This window comes from Calonectris borealis, chromosome 3 (assembly GCF_964195595.1).
Source record: "Calonectris borealis chromosome 3, bCalBor7.hap1.2, whole genome shotgun sequence".
Lineage (NCBI taxonomy): Eukaryota > Metazoa > Chordata > Aves > Procellariiformes > Procellariidae > Calonectris > Calonectris borealis.
In genome coordinates, this window is record NC_134314.1 from 60,209,441 (window position 1) to 60,233,948 (window position 24,508).

General features: G+C 41.0%; 1 protein-coding gene across 7 annotated transcripts in view; it reads left to right on the forward strand.

Moving 5' to 3' along the window:
• Window positions 1-24,508, forward strand: part of NCOA7 (nuclear receptor coactivator 7) — a 103,706-nt gene that overhangs the window by 68,029 nt on the left and 11,169 nt on the right. For 4 of the 7 annotated variants that reach the window (XM_075145776.1, XM_075145774.1, XM_075145775.1 and 1 more), the window contains 7 exons: window positions 6,371-6,450; window positions 7,290-7,397; window positions 8,783-8,884; window positions 9,957-10,082; window positions 12,422-12,606; window positions 14,039-15,105; window positions 16,578-16,746. In XM_075145776.1, the coding sequence (XP_075001877.1) occupies window positions 6,371-6,450; window positions 7,290-7,397; window positions 8,783-8,884; window positions 9,957-10,082; window positions 12,422-12,606; window positions 14,039-15,105; window positions 16,578-16,746 (1,837 nt within the window). The remainder of the gene's footprint in view (window positions 1-6,370; window positions 6,451-7,289; window positions 7,398-8,782; window positions 8,885-9,956; window positions 10,083-12,421; window positions 12,607-14,038; window positions 15,106-16,577; window positions 16,747-24,508) is intronic. The other 3 variants (XM_075145780.1, XM_075145778.1, XM_075145779.1) reach the window with 3 other exon arrangements.

Sequence of the window (24,508 nt, forward strand, 5' to 3'; positions counted from 1 at the left end):
TGCTGTAGCTGCAGCTGGCTAAAGGAGAGAATGGGGCTGGGATAATGTCTCTTCCTGGAAGGCTGCTGCAGCCTCTGGGAAGTGCTGGGATGTCAGAGCATATGGAGGGTGTCCCAAAACAGGGATCCGGCCCCTGTGGTGGTGGGGTTCACCCACACTTGACAGGAGCTGAAAGATAGACTTTTTATTTAAAAGTAATAATTTTAATGTGAACACTATTCAAGTTCACTTTGAGAATCATGAGAAGAGCCAGGAAGGTGCTTGTGGAGACACAATTAAATCATCCTATACACAACTCTGCACATAACAGCATTGCTGAAAGTTATTAAAATGTTAGTCTAGAAAGTAGAAATGGAAACAATTATTTAGATGAACTGATTTGCCTTTCTCCTTCCTCCATTACCAGTCCAAGCCAGACTTTCATATTCTTCAGGTCTCTGTGCCTCTCTAGAATGACTTAAGTGATATTATTGTATTCCATCTCCGTCAAGATAGTTGGTATCAGGCCTCATTCACTGATAAGGGAACTACCCCAGGAAGCCTTGTTTGCTTAATTTCTTATCAGTACTCTGATTAGATTACTCCAAGTGATAACTGTTCTTCCCTGAATTTATTGCATTTCAGATTCTTGTAAGCTACCTTCAGGTTTTCACTCCTTGGTCCTCGTGCTTGCCTGGACCATAGTAATATAGTTTTATTTCTTCTAACAAATCTGTCATAGAGACATAGGAGTGGAATGTCCTAAAACAGCAGTGACATACTCAGCAATGTGGAAAAATATGAGTAGTATCTTACAGTTTTAAGGAAACCCTCATTGTGTCATTGCACAAACTAATTTTTTTTTTCGCATCTTAAAGTCTGCATTTGGTTTTCCTTCCTCCATCTCAAAAAGGATATAGTAGGAGAATTAAAACTAGCAAGAAAGACAACCTGTGTGATCAGAGAAATAGGAAGGAGTCTAAAGTATGCTAGTATTGGTCAACTTGAAAAACTGAAATAACTAAGAGATGGTGTTGGAAATCTGTGACATCGTGAATGGTATGCAGAAGGTGAATAAGAAATATTTATTTGTTCACCCTTAAAATAACATTAATTAGGATGCTTAGTGAAATTAATCAAGTATAAAGTACAAGAAAGGAAGCACTACTTTACGTAGCACATCACAGTACTGTGGGGCTCATTGGCATATGACTGGTGTGGGGGTCTTTAAGGGACTGGGCAGTTTAGTGGATGCTGCTCCTCTACCCTGGAAGATCCATTATTTCTAGAAGCCAAGGGGGCTAGTCAGGGGAAAGATTTCTCTATTTACATGCCACCTAAGTGTTTGGTAAGACAGAGATTAATGAGTAAAATGGACTTTTGGTCCAAGTATGCCATTGCCTCTATTCTGTCAGACTACTGAGTTTGTTTACCTCGTGTGGGAAGTGGTCAGTCCTTTGGCCCCTTGCTTACTTCAGCATTCCTGCTAGCATTACCAAATGTCAGCCTAACTGATGGCTTGGGAACTGTTGGGCAGGTTTAACTGTCACTGCCAGCACCGTGAAACCTCACACTGATTTCGGCCGGCAGCAGGTTAGTCTGTAGCATTGGTGTTGATGGTATTGTCTTGCAGTGGTATGTCGTATGTCAGTGTGAGCAGCCCGGGATTCTGTTGATGCTTCTTGACCTGTTCGATCTCCTATTTACATAGTTGCAGAGATGTAATTCTCCTATCATGTGTCAAGGTTTTTGGATGATAAACTGATGGACCTCTTTGTCATACTCCTTCAATTTGCTTCCCAAATTATTCCTAGGTAACTCTTTTTTGTAAGGTTTCCCATAGCATTGCAAAATGAAATATGAACAGTCTGCTGGGAAACTGAGTTAGGTATAAATATATCAATAAGGGCAGAAAAATTTCTGTCCTAGGCCTATCAGTTTTCAGTAGGCCTGTATTTTCTTGCTTGTTCTCACTTGGCATTCTTCTTCTCATTGCTCATTAATTTTACTATTTTACATAATTCTTATTTTACATGTTTCCTGAAATCACAGAGAGGTTCAGTCCACCCACTCCGCCCTTTTCTTAAAAATGCAGTGTGACCAAATTTGCATTAACACCTAGTCAGTTCTCATGGTTGTATGATCCCATCTTAAGTGTACGTGCAGTGCAGAAAAACTTGGGAGGCAGAACCGTGACTCACTTCACCACTAAGCAAATGTCCAAGTTCAAAAAGTAGCCTGTGGCTTTTATTTTAAAGCCTGTGGAGTGGTGCAGCTCTTCCATATAGTTCTGTCTGAAAGAAATGTGTTTACCAAGGACTCCATCACGCCTGCATGTGCTCTGGATGCCTTTGGGATTACTACTGGAGCTAGCTGCCTTCAGATCATGTCAGAAAACATTTGGCTTCCTGACGGAGAAATGAGAGAGGATAAGGGAACTGGAGAAATAGTATATTGTGGTGTTTTGCTTGCTTTGCCAGGCTTTCCACCCCCTTCACTGTAACCATTCATGCAGAGCATAATTTCTGACCTTGTCCTTGCTACGTGTACAGTAACTGCAGTTAACAGAACCTGTCAGGTTTAATGGATTCGTTGGAATTTTTTCCTCTGAAGGTCTGAATTTTTTAATTTACTATTTTAAAGCTTTATATGCACAATTAAAAATATAGACTAGTTAAGACTTTCCACTATTCAAAATGATATGATGTGGTTTATAATTGCCAAAGCCTGCGAAGTAGTTATGCTCAGTGTAAGGATGGTGTCCAGAACCCCTTGTTGGTGGGATTTTAAAAAAAAAAAAAAATCCAAACAAGACGTGTCAGATTTTGGTTTCAGGAGACAGGTAGGTTCACAGACTGTGACTGTGACTGTGACTTCTTTTGGTCTGTAGCTAAACAGGCTATACAACATATATTCTTGCATGTGAAAGAAAAGCAAGCCGTCTAATTGTTGGGCTTATTTAGGATTTACTAAACTTTATTGGCAAAAGGACTGTATTATGTTAAGTCTAAACTCAGCTTGTCTTTTGAACTTTTTCTTTTACTTGTCTGTACAGTTTTGGATTTTCAACTATGTGTGAGTATCTAGCTCACTCTTCTAGATTGCACCATGGTTGTGTTGGAGACCCTACTAAACAAACAGACCCACAGTCCTGTCAGCCAAGAACTAGAGCGTATTAGATGTCTCCTTGCAACGCAGTTTTTCAGGTTATAACTTTTCACTGGATAGTATTTTTTTATCTCCAAACTTATGCAGCCAATGCAATTAGGAGGACCTGAAAAATACAGTGTATTTTACAGGGGAAGAGAGAGGTGTGAGAGAGAGGAACATCCCCTCCCAGGTAGGAAGTTGTAGACGGAAGTTATCTGTATTGCTAGAGTATTTTGTGGTCTTGTGCCACAGTGGCATAGTGGTGGCTGTCATGGCCAGCTCTCAGTTACCAGCACATCTTCCAAAGACAAAGCTTTGGAATGAAGATGTTTAGCTAATAAGAAACATCATAAGCTCTGCAGAGAAACTGGTTTTATTGCATATTGTTATTCCTCCTATCCACACACAGACGTAAACTTTTTCACGTTCAGCAGGTATAAAATCTCTCCTTCTCTCTCTCTACATCTCTCTGGGCTACTTTATTTTTATTTCCCCCCCACCCCAAGGTCTTACTGATGCACATCTAGTTAGTATGAAATAATTGTTCTTAACTGTTTCCTACTTTGTGTGCTGTTTCAGAGCTAAGCAAGAGTTGTTATATCTGAAAACTTGTCTAATTTTTCCAGCTAGACCAAATGATTTACTAGAAGATGAAGTCTACCTATGAATCTTTCTTGTCTCTCTCCAGTGATAGGTTGCAGGCAGCCTAGGTAGTTTGCCTGCATGGGTGTGATACATAGTTCTAGTTATCCTGCATTAATTGAGGTGGTATCTCCTGAGTAGCGCAAAATAGTGTGAACTCACTCATTGTTAGTTGGGGGAGTTTCTTCAGGCAGGATTATGTCCATATTGGCAGTTGTACATAAGTAATGGATTAAGGAAACATCCACTGTTTGCCACTACTTTGTCTGTCATATTGGCATTGTGTTTCTGATGGTTTAATACTGTACTCTGGTAATGCTGTCATTACCTGTTTTTCCATCCTTCACCATAGACTGCTTTGACTTTGATCAGAGGAAGATGGTGTGGCAATGGTGGAAATACAAATGGTCAGAAAAAGGCAGCAAGAATGCTAATTTTAAAAGTTTTACTGTGGGTCTCCAGTCTCAGAGATTAAATGTCTGAGATCGAGTGATGCTCTGTTCCAAAATGCTATCAGGGTGTCCTGGTTTCGGCTGGGATAGAGTTAAATTTCTTCCTAGTGCTGTGTTTTGGATTTAGTATGAGAAGAATGTTGAGAACACGCTGATGTTTTCAGTTGTTGCTAAGTACCCTGCTAGTCAAGGACACTCAGCTTCCATGCTCTGGGAGGGAGCATAGCCGGGACAACTGGCCCAGCTGGCCAACGGGGTGTTCCATACCATGTGATGTCATGCTCAGTATATGAATGGTAGGCATGATCCAGGAAGTAGCGATCGCTACTTGGTTATCGGTCAGCGTGGGTGGTGAGCAATTGCATTGTGCATCACTCATTTTGTGTATTCTATCATTATTATTATTACTTTTTTTTTTCCCTTTTCTGTTCTATTAAACTGTCTTTATCTCAACCCACAAGTTTTTCTCACTCTTACCCTTCTGATTCTCTCCCCGTCCCACTGGGGGAGTGAGCGAGCGGCTGCCTGGTATTTGGCTGCCTGCCAGGTTAAACCACGACACAGGGAAAACCCAGCATCGTCCTGATCTTCGTCTTCCTACCTCTGTCCTTCATGCCACGTATACTATCCACATGTATTTAAATTGTGTGTGTTTAGCCCCTGCATGCTTTCTTCCTCTATTATGTTGTGGGGAAAAATGTCTTTGCTATCTGTTATATCACTAACCATGGCGCTTCTCGTGACTGCATCCCTGGCAGGTAGTGGATGGGGTACCCCTGCAGTAATGCCTGGGTGTATGTTCAGCTGCATGCACCGGGCTGGGCTCTTGTGAGTCTCGGTTGACTGAAGGAGATGGTCTCTGACCGTGTAGCCTCTGGAAGACGCTGAGGCAGCCCCCAGCATTAATCTCGCTGTGGAAATGGGCTGGCAGAAGGGTCAGGTGCAGCACGCTTCTGAGCTCCTCCTTTCTTCTTGTGTACATTACAGTGGGGCAGGCGAGTCCTCGCCCTTCTTTTTACTATCTGCCTCTTGCTCTCTGGAAATAGCAAAGGTTGCAGCAAAGCCCAAATGCAAGCCAGAAGCCCTGCGCTGCCATTCCCCGTTCTTTCCTCCCTGACCTCCTTCCGGAGCTGCCGGCTTGGACCACAGGATCGGTCTCCCCAGGAGGGCGGCATCTCCCCACTCCTGGTCCTGGCTGCTGGCTTTGCCGCGCCCAGCCCTGCCTTGCCTTCTCGCCTCTCCCTGTCTCAGCCGGGCTGCAGCACCCTGCGGGAGGCAGCAGGACCTTTCCGAGGGGCCGGGGGCGAGCAGGCTGGGCAAGCGGGGCAGCCATGCGCCGCCTCTCTGCGCCCCGGCCCCACTCCTGGAGCTGGGGCTGCGCACCGCCCTCTTCCCCTCCAGGTATGCGGGTCTGGGCTCGGGGTGCCGAGGGTGAACTCTTGGGGCCGGCGTCGCTTTCAGGGAGCTGGGGTTGGCTGGGCAGCAGGCTTTGCCTACCCTCTGCTGTGATAAGAATTGGAAATAGCTCCTGAGAGCCCACGTGTTCCTTTTGGGTCTTGCAAGAGTTTCTGCAGGTGCAATGAGTTTTGCGTACTGTAGCTGATGGTAAATGTCATCTGAACAAGCTTTATGCTTTCTGATACTGACTGTATACTGTATGCATGTACATTTTGCAGGACTCTCATACTTTTACCGTCAAAGTTTAAAATAGCATTTAAATATGATGTATTGGTGGTCAAGTGATGATTAACCAGTATTTTTTGTGGTCGTACTGATGCAGTGTCAGTGCGTAACTTCATCTGCTGGTTTCTGCCTCAGCCTTGGTAGCAGCTCATCACACAAAGTACTTGTATCCAACAGCTGAATTGTGTAGGAATCACGGAGAAAAACACGGGAGCAGTTCTGTGTGGATATGGTATCATGTATATGTTACTCTTGCAGAATTCCTGAATGATTATTAAACCTGCTGTACTTGATGAAGTTTTGCTTGCCTTGCAATGCAATTTTAAGGCCTAATAGATATTCTTAATGTGCCCTCTTGTTCCTGTTCAGCTGCAATTTGCACATCCTGTAGATCTCTTTCAAAACATGTTGATAGGCAAACATCTTGAAAGTCAATTACCTGAATCTTTTTTTTTCCTCTTTAGATGACAATCAAAACAAAAACAATGAAAAGAAAGAGAAAAAAATGGTTTCTCAGAAACCCCATGGTACCATGGAATATACTGTAAGTATTGGTGTGTGCTTTGTTCATGTCTGCTTTTTGAAAGGTTGTTGAGGTCAAGAGGGATCCAGTGACACAAAACTAAGTGAATACTGGCTGCAGTTTGTACCCTGACTCAATAGGGATTGCTCTAAATATCATTGTGTGGGAAGAGCTCATGTCCTGAACCGCTGTTCAACCCAGGTCTTCTGCCTCTTCTCACAGCTGCCAGTCCTATTTTTACTTCAGCACCATGGCTCTTTAGTAGACTAATAGGTTTTATTATTCTGAAAAATACTTCCATTCCACAGTGTTGCTTAGGTCATCAACTGGTTGGCCTGTGCTTGGTCCTGAGATGATGTGAGACCTCTAAGCTGGAGCAGGGTGGCAGTGTGCTGCTGCGGTGGCTCAGAAGACTGGCTTTGCCCAGAAAGCCTCTGTGTGAGCTGGCTAGGTCCCTGTACCCCACCCTCCATCACACAGAGCAACTGTGGAAGGCAAATGTCCCGCTGGGAACAGCACAAATGCCTGATGTGCTGCAACTGCTGAAGGTGTAATGAACTTTCCAGTGTGTGTCCTTTCCCCACTTGCCAGACCAGTTCTAAATAAGGTGGTGCTGCTTTAAAGTTTTATGAGAAAAGGAGAGGGACATCTGTAACACCTTTCTGTTTTATCTACTGTATAGTGTGAGAGAATATTTTTTTTCTTTTTATTGATACTGGCTTATCACATAAGCTATTAAATAGAGGATGTGTTGAGATCATCAAACCTATTCCCTGCAAACAGTCTGTTAGATGGTTTTAGTTCAGCTGGTGGGCTGAATGTGTTCGCTATAGTATCTTAAGCTTCAACTCTTTCTTCAGGCTGGAAATCAGGACACCATAAACAGCATAGCATTAAAGTTTAACATCACCCCAAACAAGCTTGTGGAGCTCAATAAGCTTTTCACACAGACGATTGTGCCAGGCCAGGTAAATCTTTTATGTTTTTTTTTATACCTGAAACCTGATTATTTGCTATGTATTTAAAAGCTTTTTACTACTTTCACTTATCTTTTAGGTACTTGGATACAAGGATAATGGACAGTAATTTAAATCCCTCAAAGGGGAACTCACTAGATCATTACCTGGAATTGGGGAGGGAGCTTTGTAATTGCCATATCTGACTTTTGTTATTTATTTGCTGTCACTAAAGCTTACAGATGACTCTTAAGCTCAAGAGGGTAATGTAGCTGTTGCAAAAGAGTCTAATTCTTAGAAAGCCTAGATAAATGCTATATATAATACATCAAAGAATTAGAGAGTTAGATACAGTAATTGAAATGGCTCTTTGCCATTATGTTGGGGATGGGTCAGTCTCCTGTAAGATGAGAAATAAATGGAGATAGATTGTTTTTGGGAGAGTCAGGTGATGGAGGTGCAAATGTGAAGTTTAACACCTGGTCCATGAAGAGCAGATCTCTACTTCTGCTTCATGGACATGAAGCAATTGAAGTGTCCTGATTTGCAGGTCGGGAAACTGAGGCACAAAGAGATGGCGTGACTTGCCTAAGAATACCCAGCAGACAAAAGCTGGTTTTATTTTTCTGAACATTTTTAGTTTAAAACCAAACTGTGAACATTTTTTTTTAATTTTAGAAGTATCTTTCTTTGCTCGGACACTTGCAACAAATTACTCTGTTTTTATTTGGGGTGGAGGTCCAAAGCTGTATGGCAATTTTAGTACTGCTGTACTAAAAATCTGGGATGTTCACTGTGAGGGAGTGTGAAAATTCAAACAAAGCATTATATTTTTATATACACTTACATTAGTATACAGGTTTTTTTCTTTTAAATGTAGTACATGATGCTAAAATGCTGGTTCATATAAAGAATTTTTTCTGAAATTTGGAGAGGCAAGTGTGTTTTTGGAAACAGTCAACCTACAGCGAAGTGTTATAAACTTCTAGCCCTACAAATCTCCCATCTTCAGCAATGGCCTTCTCTTTGGACCAGAGTTTGCTGTTACAAGTTAATGACTGTTAATAGTCATTTTACAGTTACTTGTTTTGTAGTAACAATAGTTGCAAGACAACGTGGGATTGTAACTTTGGGGAAAAAAAGGAGGTTCTCATTCTGTGGACAATGTTTTATTTTCTTCCCCGTGCTGCAAAACAAAATGTAGAGCTAGATCCTGTAATTAATTAGACTTGCATGTGCCCCACCATCACCACCTATGAAGAATAAGTAGTTGTTAAGGAGTGCATTGCAATCACGAGTGATCAATATTGGGTTGTTTTTCTAGTAGAACGTAGTATTTATAGTGAATAACTTTTTGAAGCTTGTGTCTTACTGTTTTGACATGTGTTTGTATTTAGATTCTCTTTGTGCCAGAAACAAGCGCTGCGAGGCTGTCTTCTTTCAGTCCTGGTGCTCCCGTTTCTCCTTCATCATCAGATGCCGAATATGATAAACTCCCTGTAAGTCAAACATTAGTTCACTGGTCTTAAACTCATAAAATAATTTCTGATTCTGAAGCTGAGATTCAAGGCTGTGTAAATAGCAGTTTTTTGAGGTTACGGTTCAGACCTTGTGTGTAGTGTATTGAGTAACACTAATTTTAATTTGCTGTACTACAAAATTTACCATCTCTTTAAAATATTCCAAATTAAGGGAATTCTGTCTGAGTGTAGAAACCCAGTACAAGTTCAGTTGGGCCCAGAGTCTATCAAAGCAATTGGAAATGGTATAGTGTATAGTTTTTAAAGAATAGAAAGTTAAATATGAAGAATTATTTAGTGTTTCACCCTGGAGATCTCTATGCTGCTCTGCAGTCCAGAGCCTTGATCCAGCATTGGGATCCTTGAGCAGGGAGGCTGTTAGTTTAGTCTGAGCAGGCAGTTTCTTTCTAGTTAAGCGTATTATAGTGGTACCTATATAGAGACTTGTCTTACATAGACAAGACTGATGGATTTAATCTTTGTGAAAGCCCTTGGCATAGCTGATCTTTCATTTTCCTTAGAAGGGTGATTGGTCATGATGATTTTAGATAGTAGTTTTAGGAAGTTTAGTTGTCCACATGCTGATGTTAAAGAAATTAGACATTCAAATCTGTAACTAATGAAAAGGAAAGTGGAGAGAAGCCTGGAGTGAGTAACTGTGTTTAACCTTAGTCTTACGCCTCTGTGCCACCTGCATGGGGAATCATGCCAGTGCACTGTGTGCAGAAGTCTTTAGTGCAGGTGAGGTGGCAGGACTGGCCCTCTCTTAATGAGAGTACCTCATTGAAATTCGGTGAGCTGACTTGCCTTGGCATTTTTTAATTTCTTGCCTGTTATTTGTATGGAGGTTTTTTGTAATGTTACAAGGTTTTCCTTCCATACAGGATGCTGTGGGAAGTGTACGTACGTACATACATACATATATGACCACTACTTTTCTTCCTTAAGCGAAAGGAAAATAGTTGGTTGAACCTGGCCTTTTAGTTGCCCAAAATCTAAAAGTATATGATTCTGGTCCTGTTGCTCTGCACTGAACTTTTTCTTTTTTAAGGATGCTGATTTGGCAAGAAAGGCCTTCAAACCAGTTGAGAGAGTCTTGTCCTCTACTTCAGAAGAGGATGAGCCTGTGGTTGTCAAATTTTTAAAAATGAATTGTCGTTACTTCACAGATGGTAAGGTAAGTGGAACCTGGCTTTTGGGCATTGTTTGAGATTCTTTAAAAGCAAAATTTGTTTGGATAAGTGAGAGAGGAATACTGGGGGAGTCAAATGTGCTCCACGTTTGTAAATGTAAATGTTATGGTGGGTTTATCTATCACTGCTGTGTTTATTGGTACCGTGGTAATATGCTGTATCATTTTGTTCTTTCAGTTGTTTAATCTGTTATGACAATTGCTTTATGAAAGAATAGCTCTTCTACCCATCTTCATTCCCTTACCGTGTCGTACCAGAATTATCTGTTTAAGAGTGTATTGCTAGATACACAGAGAAAACTGCACTTAAGAGTCATGACGTGTCAGGATTAGTTGTCCAGTTCCATCAAATTGTGCAACGGCTTTATAAAACGTGCACATGCCTATCTATTTCATTTATGACTTTAAGCTAAATATTAACTGTTTCCAGAGCAGTGTTTCCAAATATGTCTATGTTGCTTCTGCACTTGCTAATGAATGTCATGCAAACCCTAATAAAAAGATAAGTATTGTGTGGTACAACCTTTTCTTTCTTTCTTTTTCTTGCAAGCGTTCTTGTAACGTGTTCCCACTGGGACTGCAACCCTAAATTTTACAGCAGCTGTTTTAGAAGCAAAGGCACAAAGCTTGGGCAGTATTTTAACCCTCTTTTCTTCTCGAGGTTGCAAGACACTGTCTTCTTGAACTGTCTACTTTGATATATCTACTCTTGTTGACTCTGGTTTCAGTTAGATGTCTGCATGTTTGGGTTTTCAAGTCCTCTGGAATTTATAACACTGGAGATGCTAACCATTGTAGTTTAAACATATTTTTCCCTTACTCCTGACTTTTGTAAGATGGATGTGTTTACACCTACAGTTTTTGGCTTCTTTTTGCATTGAGTGGGTGTAGACTGTATTTAACCACTCTGCAATTTTTCAGTCTGCTATTTTGTAGAAAGTAACAGAGGGCTATTTCATGTCTCGCATGTAAATTAGGGCAATACTGTCGCTTTGTTATGTGATGCTTGCTAGGTGCAGAGGATCCAGATTGCCAATTTCATGGCTGCAGGACTGAAAAAGTAATTTGCAGTCAGAACAATCAGAAGTGGGATGGCTTCTTTGCCAATGTAGCTAAAATCTCTTGTTGCCTTGCTTCCTGCAGTGGCTGGGTAGGAAGTACAGCCTACTGATGTATTGCTTTTCTGGCTAAATAGAGTTACATACCTGTGGGAGAAGTCTCTGCACTTGATTTTGATTCTTTCATCCAAACGCAAACCAGGCATGTGTATGTGAGTCACAGGAGAAGCAAATGGGAAATACATTCAGACTTTGCTTTACAAAGGAGCAGGCACACATGTACTCACTTGCCAGTGCCGAGCCATCAGCTTGGCATCTCCCTGATTTAAAAAAAAAAACAAAAAACAACCAAACTTGTGGTCCTTTACCTGCCTATTTGTTAGCCTTCTTTGGCTTGCCTTGCAGATAATTAATAGTATCTACAGTGTAGGTCATTCCTGTTGATCTGTGGCTCCTATTGGTCAGATGTCACGATTTATGCACAGCTTCTGAGTTGGTCTGGTGAATTTTGTAGCTCATCTGGAAAAGAGGGTGCAGGAGCAAGACACTGGAAACTTCCTTTTTAAACCTTGAAAAATGGTCAGTTGCCATAGGTTGAATGCTGAATAATGGCTGATGCAGCCTCTTATCAAATCCATGGCTAGAGCGTGTTTTGAAGAATTAAATGTGTCTTCTACAGCTGTGCAAAATATGCTTGGATCAGCGGTAGAAGCTGCTTCTAGATCAGGGAGAAACTGTTTCATGTCAGGTCCCTATATATAGAAGCTTTTTGCATCTACCTCTGGGAGAGTAAAGGTGAACTGTAATGTAGCTTAGCATAGTAAGCTTGACATTTCCATAAGTAAGACTGCATTCAGGTGTGCTGGTTGCATATAAATTCACGTATTGTATGAAGGTGGCTGCATCTAGAATAAAATGGTACTTGTGTTTGGTTTTTTTTTAAATCCACTAACCTGTTTTGTCTGAGATTGATTAACAATCTGCAGATTTAGCTTGTAGCAGCCAGCACTGAAAGTTGAATAGTTCAGATGTTTCTCCTTATCAGCCAGGAGCTTGGGTGCCACTAAGCAATCTTTTTCTTTACTCTCCTTACAATGTCTGACTTGATGCCATTGGAAACCAAAGTGTTTTGTTAGCAAACATTGCATGACGGGGTATAAAAAGGCAGGAGAGAGGTTTTTCTTTTTAGGATAGTAGCCTAAAATCCAATATCAAATGATAAGTGAATTACATGTGATGCGCTAACTCTTCCTTCTCCTATTTTAGGGTGTAGTTGGAGGAGTCATGATAGTAACTCCAAACAATATCATGTTTGACCCACATAAGTCTGATCCTCTGGTAATTGAGAATGGCTGTGAAGAATATGGGCTCATCTGCCCCATGGAGGAGGTTGTCTCAATAGCTCTCTACAATGACATCTCTCACATGAAGATTAAAGACGCATTGCCATCGTAAGGAGTGTTCTTCCCTCAACTTATGTTTACAGATTTTCAGTAAGGGTCGTGGAAAAGGAGGGGGGAAGTGGAGGGGAAGAGTTTTACTGCAGCAGAATAAAACAAATCAGGGAAGGAAAGTACCAGCAAAAGAATGATTCACTTGTATTGTTCTTCCGCTTTCTTTTTAGAACACTTCAGTGGTAGTACAGAGAAATGGGTCATAAATATGAGAACTAAAGTGCAAAGGAGGCCAGTAAAAAGCAGTAGTTAAAAGCATTGGTGGCATGCCATGGTTGGGCTCTTGCACTGACCCGTCTCTGGGGTTATTTCAGTGGAAGTGAAGAGGGGTTGGATTTGGACCATTTGTTGTGTTACCAGGACTGTTCTGAGAGCAATTTTTAAAACTTTTGAAGGTAACAGCACCTTAACTGCCATCTTCAGTACTTACAGAAATACCAGTCTGTGGAATACTTCCACTTCAGAACCAGAAATGCATTGATAGTTTGCATTTATAATACATAATAGACTTTCTGGGGTGGGCTACTTTCATTTACGCATAGTCTAGGCACTGCTTATGTATTTTTTCTAAGCAAGTTTTTGTCCTTATAGGCAACACCTGTTTGATCAGTGAAATTCATCTACTTCCCTCCATTTTCTCATTTCTAGAAAAATTTTCCAGATATTTTTGTTAATGCTCATTACTAGAGTGTCTGGTAACTTCTTAGTAACTTTTAAGTTACGAGAATCTTGTATTCTCATTCACCTCAGACTTTTTAGCAGCAATGAAGAGCTCAGGTTGTATGCTGTTAAGTTTTTAAGAATTTTCCATTTTTAAATGTTTTATGATTGTCCTGCTTTAAAAAGAAATCTTTGGGGAAGTCTGCAGTCAAACAGTACCTTTGAGTAATGGAGAAAAATAAAAGGGAAAAAACCCAACTCTGTTGCCTGTTACTGTTTTGCCGGAAACATGTTCAAACATGGTACGGCTTATCTCCGATTTGCTTTCTTCTCAAAAATACATTTGTACTGACTAGGGAAGCATGGATGGTTGAAGAGGTTGACTCATTGTCAGGTGTGGGAAGTAACAATATTAATATGGTATGAATGAAATTACAGCAGCTAAACACATGTCCTGTGGTTTTTTGGTTACTGAACTTCTGATGACTTGCCCATTGTTATTACATGTGTACCATTTCTTCACCCATGTGGCATATTCTGCCAAGTGGTTTACTCATTTTATTTCGGTATTATCCTTTCTGCATTTTTCTCCATTTTCTTTAAAGTCACTTATTTCCACTGATCTATGTTTATTTTGGAGAAAGTAATTTTTCATTGAGTTTCAAAGCTTAAGTTAAGTTGGTATATTATTTATTTTTTCTTTTCCGTTTTTTTTCTGTTTCCATTTTGCTTTTAACATCCTATGTACATCCATCATTTTCCCTGACAGTGACATACCAAAGGATCTTTGTCCTCTGTACAGGCCAGGAGAATGGGAAGACCTATCGTCTGAGAAAGATATCAATCCTTTCAGTAAATTCAAATCCCTTAGCAAGGAAAAGAGGCAGCAGAATGGGGATCCATCCATTGTTCTGGGTGCCAAACAGATAAAGCCTTCAGATAAGGAAAAGTCTGCTGATTTTGAAGTTCTTCGGTCATCCGAGAGTACAGGCTCAATCAAGTCAAAGTCACTGGAATTTCCCAACAACATCACTGCCACTGAACATTTGGAAAAGTTTGCTGCGGATCCATGTGCCAAGGAGCATTCTGGGGAAAAAAATGCTTCAGACGTCAAAACCAAAGAAAAATCCCTTTTGGGAGAAGGAGAGGGTGACTTCATTGAGCTGGAAAAGACGTCATCTCGTATGGATAGAGGGTTGAACAGGAAAATCTCAGTAATGGAAGGCTTGCTGGCTGACCCCAGGGAGTTGGGGAGAACTAAGCAGCAGGTAACCAAACCCACTACAGAAGTCCAGGAGCACTTGACAATTGATTCCTTGGAAAAAAAGGACAGTGTTGAACCTAAAACTGACTTAGACTTAGAGCTGTGTGAAAAGCAAGATGTTATTCCAGAAGTAAACAAATGTGTCAGTTCCCCGACAGGTAAGGTGGAGACTGCATTGGACACTAAGAAAGAGCTAGAGAAGGATAAACTTATTGAATTTTACCTCAATAAAGATGGGAATGGGTCTCAGTCATCTGAAGACTTACACAAGGCTGAAATCCAGAAAGGTGAAAACAATAAAGCAGTTGGCATAGACCTTACACTTAGCTGTTCAAAGTCCCACGCTAATGAAGTCCATACAGTTAAAAGTATGGAGCTTGATTCCTGCTGTGTTGAAAGGAAAGCACCTTCATTAGAAATCAGCTCAGCAGCAGCAGAGGAAAAGGATCTGAAAGAGTCTGTGGACTCTTCATTAGTACCAGCTATAGACAAGACCTGTCAAGAAACACAGTTAGACAATCAATCAGAAATCAGACTGTGGCTGCTGCAGAAAATTCAAGTGCCAATTGAAGGTAGGTCTCTGGTTATCCTTGTTTCCTCTGAGACTTGGACAGCATTATAACGGTAACCTTTGAATTGATAGCCTTCTGCTCTAAATTTCCTCTTTCTATAATACCTGGTCTTTTTTTTTTTTTTACTCTTGTATATTATATTTTTATATTATCTGCTATTTAGAAGAAGAAAATACCTTCACATTCCCTAAGTTTCCAGTTTGATAAGTAGCTTGTGTGCTCTTTCCATATTCAGTGACACTGTTTACATAATCTTCACCTCTGTTTACTGCCTTTAAGAAGGACGGTGAAATGTCATCCAGTTGCAGTATGGACAGGGACGCTTCATGGCCTAGGAATCGTCTCTCTGTATTGGTAACTTCTGTTGCTTCAGTGAAGCCTGTCAGTGTATTTCTGATACTATCCAAAGAAGTAGTGCATTGCTGTACAGGGGGGGTACCAAAGTATTCTTGACACTATTTGCATCTGTCTAGTGTCTTTCATGCTATGGAAACCCTTAAAGAAGTGATAATTAGGAATATATGTGGAGTCTTACTGACTGATTGTTTTGTCCTGATTGATCATTGGGTTATTATCGATAAAATTCAGGCTGTTGCTGGAAAGCATATAACAAAATGAAATCTTAGTTTAGATGGCATGTATACATATTACTATTTCTACTACAGCCCAGTGGCTCTAAGCACTAGTCCATGCTGGAGCGCTGATGCTCCCCTCTTGGTAGTTTAATGAACCAGTGGACATACCCTTGATTCATATCAGGTGGTGGGGGATGATTAAAGTAGATGTCTTTATTTTAAAAACAGTTGTTCTTACAATGATTTTTTCCTTTCTTTTGGAAGTGTTTGTATCTCGCTAGTTGTATTTGGTGATCGTTCTCATTGGGAGAGGGGAAAAAAAAAAAAAGACTCTATGTGTACTCCTAAAATGAATGAGGCAACTTCAGTGTGATTGAGGCTATAGTTTAATGAGCAATTTTTTTGTTGCACTAGCGACATGAACTTAAACTGCTCTTATGCTTGACTGTCTTGTGCAGACAAAAGGTCTTTGTTTGTATGGCTGTCTGACTGTCAGAGTTGAGGAACTGATCAGGCTCTTTCCTGGGGTGTGAGTGTGTGTGGGTGTGTGTGTCTGTCCCCTTTACTTGCCCGCTTCATGTTGGAGTTTGCACCCAGCCTGATCAGCTTACTGACTTGTTTTACAGGGCTATTCTGTACATAGCTGTACAGAATAGGGCAGATACAGCTGAAGGGCGATACAGGTTGTGACAAAATGGGAATAAATGGCCACAGTTTAGGATGAACAAAGATTTATTAAACCAGTTTTGCTATTGAATGACATGTCACGTTTAATTCTGTTTACAGTGCCTCTGAGTATTCCTTTGCACGAGATTATTAATCTTTGTGACTATGTTTTATCAGCTGCAGTATTTGTATTGTCCTGTAAACAGCCTATTTCTTTTGTCTCTCATTCAGATATGCTCCCTTCAAAAGAGGAGAAGAGCAAGACTCCTCCAATGTTTCTGTGCATTAAAGTAGGCAAGCCCATGAGAAAGTCTTTTGCGTCTCAGAGCGCCACCATGTCTCAACAGTACAGTAAAAAGATAAAGCAACCAGAGTACTGGTTTGCTGTTCCTCGGGAAAGGTAAGCTGTCATGCATAGCACGAAAACATGTTTGTCTCTTATTTTTTTAAATGTGTAGTGCTTTCTAGAGTTGTGTCTGACTTAAACCTACATGGTCCAAGATGTGAAATGCAGCAAGGATGCTGAGATGAGGAGAGGGGTGCCCTCGTTTCATTACGTGCCAAAGAGATAAAGCAGTGTTTGTTGCTGGTCTAATATGGCTCCCAGTGGGAAGGAAGAAGGGATCAGGTGCCACTTGGAAGATGAAAAGAGGGATATACGTGCAGCTAACATGTCGTAAAAAGCACTGGGGGATGATCTGGGTTTCAGCTGTAGTCTAGGAAGTGAGGGAAGGGGGAAAAGGGGAGCAGTGGCAAGAGAGGCAAGGAATCCACTAAGGTGCCAGTGATAAAAAATGGGTATTTCACATGAGCAAAGGGCATGATGTGGAAAAGGGAGACACTCCTAACTGAACGGGTGTGGCTATTTCTGCCTTCAGGCCCATAAAAAAAAGTCCCTTCCTTTGCAATAAAACCCATTTAAATGTTTGATGTGCCTGTAGGTGTGTATGTATCCATAAATAGTACTCTAGAAAAAGAAAAAAAAACACAAGAAAAGAAAAGTTGAAAGCCTATGATTTTCCACATGAATTGCCCAAGAATTTTCACTGGCTGTGAGGAATCAAATCTGTGGTCCTTCTCTTGCTAGCAGGCAGCTAGAGCAACTCTCCGGTCTGTTGATGAACCAAAATAGGGAAATCAGTGATCACACTTCTGGTGAATTAGATACCAGGAAGGAAGAATCTGAACTTGTGATCAATCTAAAGGTGTCTCTTCAAGATGCAGTCAATTTTTTTCTTTTTTTTTTAATAATTTTTCAGACTATTTAATTTTATTTTGAAATTTATAGCATGTGTGTTGATTTAAGTGTTTATTTCTTGTATTTTAGAAATGAGTGTTTTGAGCAGACCGGTAGTGTGGAAGTTGCTGGCCCAGGGGAGGAGGGGGAGAGGTTTAATCCATCTGGAATGTGGCCAGTGGGAGTGTAGGAAGATAGCAAGCAAACCAAAAGCTATCTGCTGAACCCGGTCAGGGATTGCAAAAGGGCAGGTTCAGAAAATTCTAGGTTGAAGTGTGAGTAAATACTTCAAGTAGTTGGAGTGATGCTGTAATATAACACAAGGACAGTTGCTGCTTTGGGGATAGTGTATCTAATGTTGAATAAAACTGCTGGGCTGAACTGAGGTTGTCTCTGATCGTTGTGCTGTGCAACAGGAAAAACTATTAAGCTTCTTACCACAAACTTGGAAAACAGCTTTTTTACTTGTCATTTTATGAGCAGAAATTTTCTGATCAGTGAGGGGACCTAATCCATATATAAGCTGAAGTGTTAACAACTGATTTATACTTAAGTTTTTAGAGTGAGGAAAAAGTAATTTCTGCAGTGAGCTGTTGCAGCAGCAGCACTTGGCTGTGCTGGCTGACAGGCCAGATCTTTGCTGTTGGGGCTGGTGTTCCGATCTTGATCAAATGTGGTGAATGTAGTATAAGATTGGGTCATTTTGGTGCTAGTCATGCATGCCTGTTTTAACACCGCAGAGATGCATAAAAGATCATGTAGAACTTGGGGCAAAAATTAAATGCGAGACCCGCTCCTTCGTATTAATGCAAGACATGTCTTTGCCTAACAAGTCACTGTTTTCTCCAAAGTCGCAGATGCCTTCCCAAAGCAAAATGCATCGCCTTCCTGCTGGTGATATCCTTGCACCAGTATTGCATAGTATATAATTATCAGTGTTGCATCTTGAGTGCAATGGACAGTGGGTCATTTGGGATAGGTTTGCAATGTATTTTTAATACAATGTATCAAAATAAGTTTAAGAACATTTGGAATGCAATTTATATTCATGGATGAAAATATCAAGAATAGCACTCTCACCTCATTGCCTATAAAGCAGCATAAATAAAACACTTTTTGTCCAGTGCAGTCACAGTAGCTTGTGCATCTCAATGCACAAGGTTTCTTAATGTTTTGTAGTAATTAAATCTTAATGTTTCATAGTAATTAACCCAGGTTTGGTTTGATTGGTTTTGAGATTGTAAAGAAATTGGTATGCATGTCTATAATCGCTGTAAGTTAAATCTTCCTCTGATTTGCATTTAGTTATATTTTTCCATGGTCTCTTAGTGTTTGCTGTCACCAGTTGCGAAAATGGCTCCATGGTCAGCCTGGGCCCTGTAGCCGGCAGCTCCCAGCAGAGCTGCTCATCCATCTGCAGATTGCTGCTGTTTCCTGGCCTTGGCAGGCTGCGGGAAAGCTGCATTGGGGGGGAAACGTACTTACCTTTTAAAATTTTTAATCTTTTTCCTTTTCTTTTTTTTTTTTCTTCCCCCCCCAGAAGCCTCTGGGAACATTATTAATACAGAGAGAAGACTGATATTCTTTATAAAGGCTGTCAATAAGTCTTAAGTCTTGTTTGCCTTTTGCGGCTGTTGTAGGTTTTCTCTCTTCCTATGTGGCTTCCCGGGTGCCGAGAGTGTCCTGGCGTGCATCGCTCCGTGACCCTCACAGCGCGGCTGAGTTAATCAGTGACTATAGGGCTGCTTTGCACTGCCCGCTTGATCACAGTGGTGCTCGCCTTGACACGTAACAGGGGAGATGGACACCTTGAGTTGCCTTATATACAGATTACTACAGATTACTCAGTCTAGATCAGCTTCTTGTCAGGTTCAGCTGAGCAGAGAGGCACACATGTTTTTGGACACTAACAGAGAGATTGATTCTTTTGCTGAGAAGTCTTGCAATGGGTATAGCTTACAGTATTAGAGGGTAAGTCTGTGCATGCTCTTATTACATGGATTTATGTTTAAATGGTATGTAGATTTTCCACCCTAGTGGATTTTGAATAGTAGTAGGCCAGTAATTATGTCGCGGATTTCCTCAAGGTCTTGCAAAGGAAAATGCCTTGCACTGGGACAGAGATAGTAATGCAGAACTTCTTCATTTATAAACATGTGTCCTAACAAATATTTTTCTCATTTTAGCATTGACTAGTTCTTCAGTCAAGAAGTAAATCTTATTGATTATCGATAACATAAATTTGGCAGACAGGTTTGGTTTATGAATGTATGATTTGCATTGATGTTGGTGTAAAAGACATTGTACTGAGGTCATGCTGCTGAGAGGGCATCCACTTTTTTGGAAGTTTTTTTGAGAGCAGGCAGATTTTCAAGGAGGAAGAGTAACAGGGGTTGAGCCTTGCTTCTCTTTTTCAGTCTTAGCTTCCCATCCCCTTGATTTTTTTTTTTTTTTTTTTTGGTTTGGTTTGGGGAGTTCGGTGAGTTTTGGTTTGGTTTTTGTTATTGTTTCTGTGGGGTTTCCTTTCGTAGAGCAAGGTGTTACTTGCTTGTGACTCCTGTTAGTATCAAGTGCGTAACACCTCGTAGTTAATATGGTTGAAGCTGAGATCTGGAAGAACTTGCAGCACAACTAGCTGGAGTCAATACCTACGTGATGCTTCCGTGCACTTATGCAGGGACGATAATTAAGATGGTTCTGATGCTGAGGGATCACTTCATGTTAATGGAATGGAATAGGTAGCATATAAAGCTTAGATTTAGACTCCTTTTGAATTAGCCTTCTACAAATAGAGTACTCCTGGACTCCTGATAAATAAGATATCAAACTATACAGATGAAACCTATGAAAACCTGTTTGTATCTATAGCTTAATATCTTATAATGGGGGCTCATATAAGTTTATACAAGCTCATATAAGCATATGAGGGCTTACGATACCTTAGCCCTCATAAGATTCATGAAGGATCATCATCATCTAGTCAGGCATGTTTATGACAAAGTCGTAAGACTCCTCTGAATTAACTCCTTTTTCTAGGCCAGGAGCTGTGGTTGGGCTTAGAGCCTTTGTACATGTATCACAGGATGCACAAACCCTCTCCCACTACCCAAACACACAAATTTGGAAGTAGTCCCCCCTCCCACCTGTGACTGACTTGAAGACATTCATTTATGGAAAACTGCTTTGCCTCTGCCCTCAAAGAAGTCAGATATTGTTGCCGTATCAACAGAAATGGTGGTGGTGGGGGTGTCAGTTTCGGACCTCCTAAATTAAAGTATATCTTTTAGAAGAAAAGTAATTTGCGGTTCCCCCTCAAGAATCAACTGTAACTTGACAAGTTGTCTGGTGTGTTTTATTGATAATTGCCTTTGCTCTTTTTCAGTGCACTATATACCTACTTTAATTTTTCTGGCTTCCGGTCCCTGGTTGTTGTTGCATCTATATTACCAGTATTCAGTTCCTCTTAATGTAGACTATCACAGGGTATCACTCCTATAAGCTAAATAACTCTTTTTGCCACTTGCTGTACGGCGGTTGGTTTTGCATCTCTAAGCTGCAACACTTGAGCATGACTTGGGAATGGTGCACCAGAGATGGACAGAGTATTCCAGCAGTGGTCACCAAAGTGTCAAACACCAAACTAAACACAATCTCATTCCTTCTGCTAAATGTTACTTTCTTGGTACACTCAAGGATCGCATCAAGTATTGTCATCAGTGTGCTGGTGCGGAGCTCTTGCTTCAAAATTCGGAGCCGTTATCCCAGGTCTCTAGGGTCCTTCTGCCAAGGGTGAAGTACCATTCTGCAAGCACAGCCTCTGCTCACTGTTCATCAGTGTGCACTCCTCTGTTCGAATGCATTGACACACAACTGATTGATCCCAGTTTACTAAGCAATGCAGTGGCATATATACTGCATGAAGCTTTTGTCTTACACTGATTTTCACACTTTGCTGCCATGAACTTTATGTCATGTTTTGTACTCTTCCAAATTAGTTTTCTACTGAATTTATATCCTTCACTATAAACTTTTTTTTTAACATTTATTTTGCGCCCTCTGTGTGTGTGTTACTATGATCGTTATTTGTAAGCATATTCATTTGCTTTTAATCTGGCTACAGCTGGAGGGGGTTCCCTCTTCAACCAGTGTTCCATCTTTCATTTTTGATTTGTGTCTCCTAGGTTTCCTGTTATCATCTTTTCCTTTTGAATAATTTCTTTCTGGAGTGATTAAATTCAGGTTTCTGAAATCAGTCCTTTCCAAGTATTTTATGTTTTCTTGATGTTTCGCTGTTAGTGTATGATGCACTCATAAGCATGTGATCACCAAAACAGCTATTGAGTTCTAGGAGAAATTTCCCTGCAGCTGTCAAGTTGGCTACAAGAGTAGTTGGCTCAAGCAGTAATTTTTCAATTTAAAAATTGTCTCCAATTTTTTCAATTTGGTAGCTTGGAAATACCACCACAGCATAATGTTCTAATTTTATTAGCAGAGAAGGGATGCTCTGCATCCCCTTTCAGAATGACCTCACTTCTACAGTCACCTATTTCTCATTTTATGCTGCTGCTTCTTAAATCTGGAGTGTCTGGATTTATTTAGCATCGGTCCATGGTAGAGGAAAACTTAGTTATGGACTACTTAAATAAACCGAGCATATACAGGTCCATGGGGCCTGACGGGAAACATTCTGAGTGTACTGAGGAAGTTGGTTGATGTTATTGCAAGGCTGCTTTCTATCATCCTTTGAAAGGTTACGATCATTGGGAGAGGTCCTTAATAATTGGAAAAACAAATACTGCAGCCATCTTCAGAAAAATCGAGGGGGATCTGTGGGAGTACAGGGCAGTCAGCTTTGCCTCAGTCCCTGGGCAGATTGTGAAGCACATCCTTACAGACACCGTTTCCAAGCATGAGGAGGGCAAGAAGTGATCAGGAGCAGCTATCGTAGATTAACCAAAGACAAATTGTTTTTCTACCAACCAGATAACTTTTCTGTTTGAGATGGCTAGCTCTGTGAACAAGGGGAGAGCAAGGGATTGTTGTTTTACCATGACCTTAGTAAGGCTTTCAACACAATCTTCCATAGTATCCTTATAGCCAGATTGGAGAGATGTGACCTGGACAGGTAGACTACCAGGTGGGTGAAAAACTGACTGGACCATTGGGCTCAAAGATTGATAGCTAGTCTGAGTGGCAGCCCAGGTGCAAGTGGTATTCCTTAGGGACTGATACTGTTTAATGCCTTTATCAGTGACATGGACATTGGGACAGAATACACCTTTGTCATTTTGGGGGATGATGCCAAATGTGGGGAGTGTTCATACAGTGGAGGGCAGGGCTGCTGTTCAGAGAGACCTCAACACGGAGGAATGGGCTGACAGAAACGTCAGGAAGCTCGGAAAGGGCAAATGCAAAGTTGTGCACCTGGAGTGGAGCAGCCCCTGCAGTGGTACAGTGTGGGGATGGGTGGCCTGGGGAGCAGCTCTGCAGAAAAGAAGCTGGGGAGCAACTCAGAAAAGAGCTGAGAGCAAACTCAGCATAAGTCAGCAGTGTCTTTGCAGTAATTAAGGCTTTACTTCTTGCTGGCCTGTGTAAGGAAGAGCATAGCCACCATCTTGGGTGGTGGTTATTCCCCTCTTCCTTTTGGACATGTGGTTAAAAAAAGCAGGGCGGGGAAGAGAGGAAAAAAAGAAGTAGGATGGTGCCAGTTCCTTCTCAGATCACATGCTGCATGCATTGGAGGATATTGTGATTATCTATTTTATCTAAAAGAGAAAAACAATGTGAGACTGGTTATGCATGGAACAGGTTGCGTGGAGAGGTTGTGGAACCTCTGTTGGAGATTTTCAGAACCGCAAATGGACAAGACTGTGCAACCTCCTCTAACTTGGAAGTCAGCTCTGCTATAACCAGAAGTTGGCCTAGATGATCTCCAGAGGTGCATTACAACCTAAATATGTTTTGCAATTCTGAGATGAGAGTATGCTGCTCTCCTCCACCCACCTGCATGAATGTGCGTTCAAACTGATCTTAGCCAGACAGCAGCAACCACTAGTTTTATTGTTCTTTCATAGGGATTTGTAGGAATTAAGTAGTTAGCTTTCCAGACTAGGACTACTGCACATAAAATACACAGTGCTCAAGTTGAATGTCTCTTTCAGCTAAAACTCACATTACTTAGCAAAGAGATGATCATACTGCTCTTTCTGAAGCCTCTGTGAGCAAGTGAAGAGGAAAGGGCATGCTGAGTGGCACATATTGATGTCAGAAAACTTCTGCAATTAGAAGAAAAGGTCTTGACTAAAATGAGATGATACGGCTTTTAGAAGTGCCTTCCACAGTTCACTGGTTTTAGATCTATGCAAACTTGTAAGCAATCACGTGGCTTCTCAGAAGGGAGGAACCCTTCACAATGGGAGCATGACGCTCTTTTAGCCTTTTCCAGGCAATTACTGGCAAGAAGTATCCCAAAGACTGACTGCTTGCACAGTACTACCGTGATCTCTTTTGCGTGTGTGTTGCTGGAGAGAAACGAATAGCAGCTAACATTTTTACTTTATATCAACATTAGCTGCCTTACTTGTTCTTGATGAAGGGAGGCTGCTGATGCTTCAGGAACTAGTGTTGGGTGTCCACAAATTCTACTAAAACCATATTTGGTTGTATATATTAAAATTGTTTCACAGGTACAGTTCTTATTTGGTAACAAAAATTTAAACTCTGCTAGAACATCTGTTAACCATGCACCACAGAAGCGTTTGTGAATGTGCGAAGAACAGAAAAAACTGATGGCAATGCTAATTAATTCCTCTTTCATGGTTAAGAGGACATTTCCATGATGAAGCAAAGTCAATCCTTTATTCTTTCTGAGGATAGTGGAAATTGGATCCAGATTTCTTGAGGCCAAAGTGGGTCAAGCCCCTCC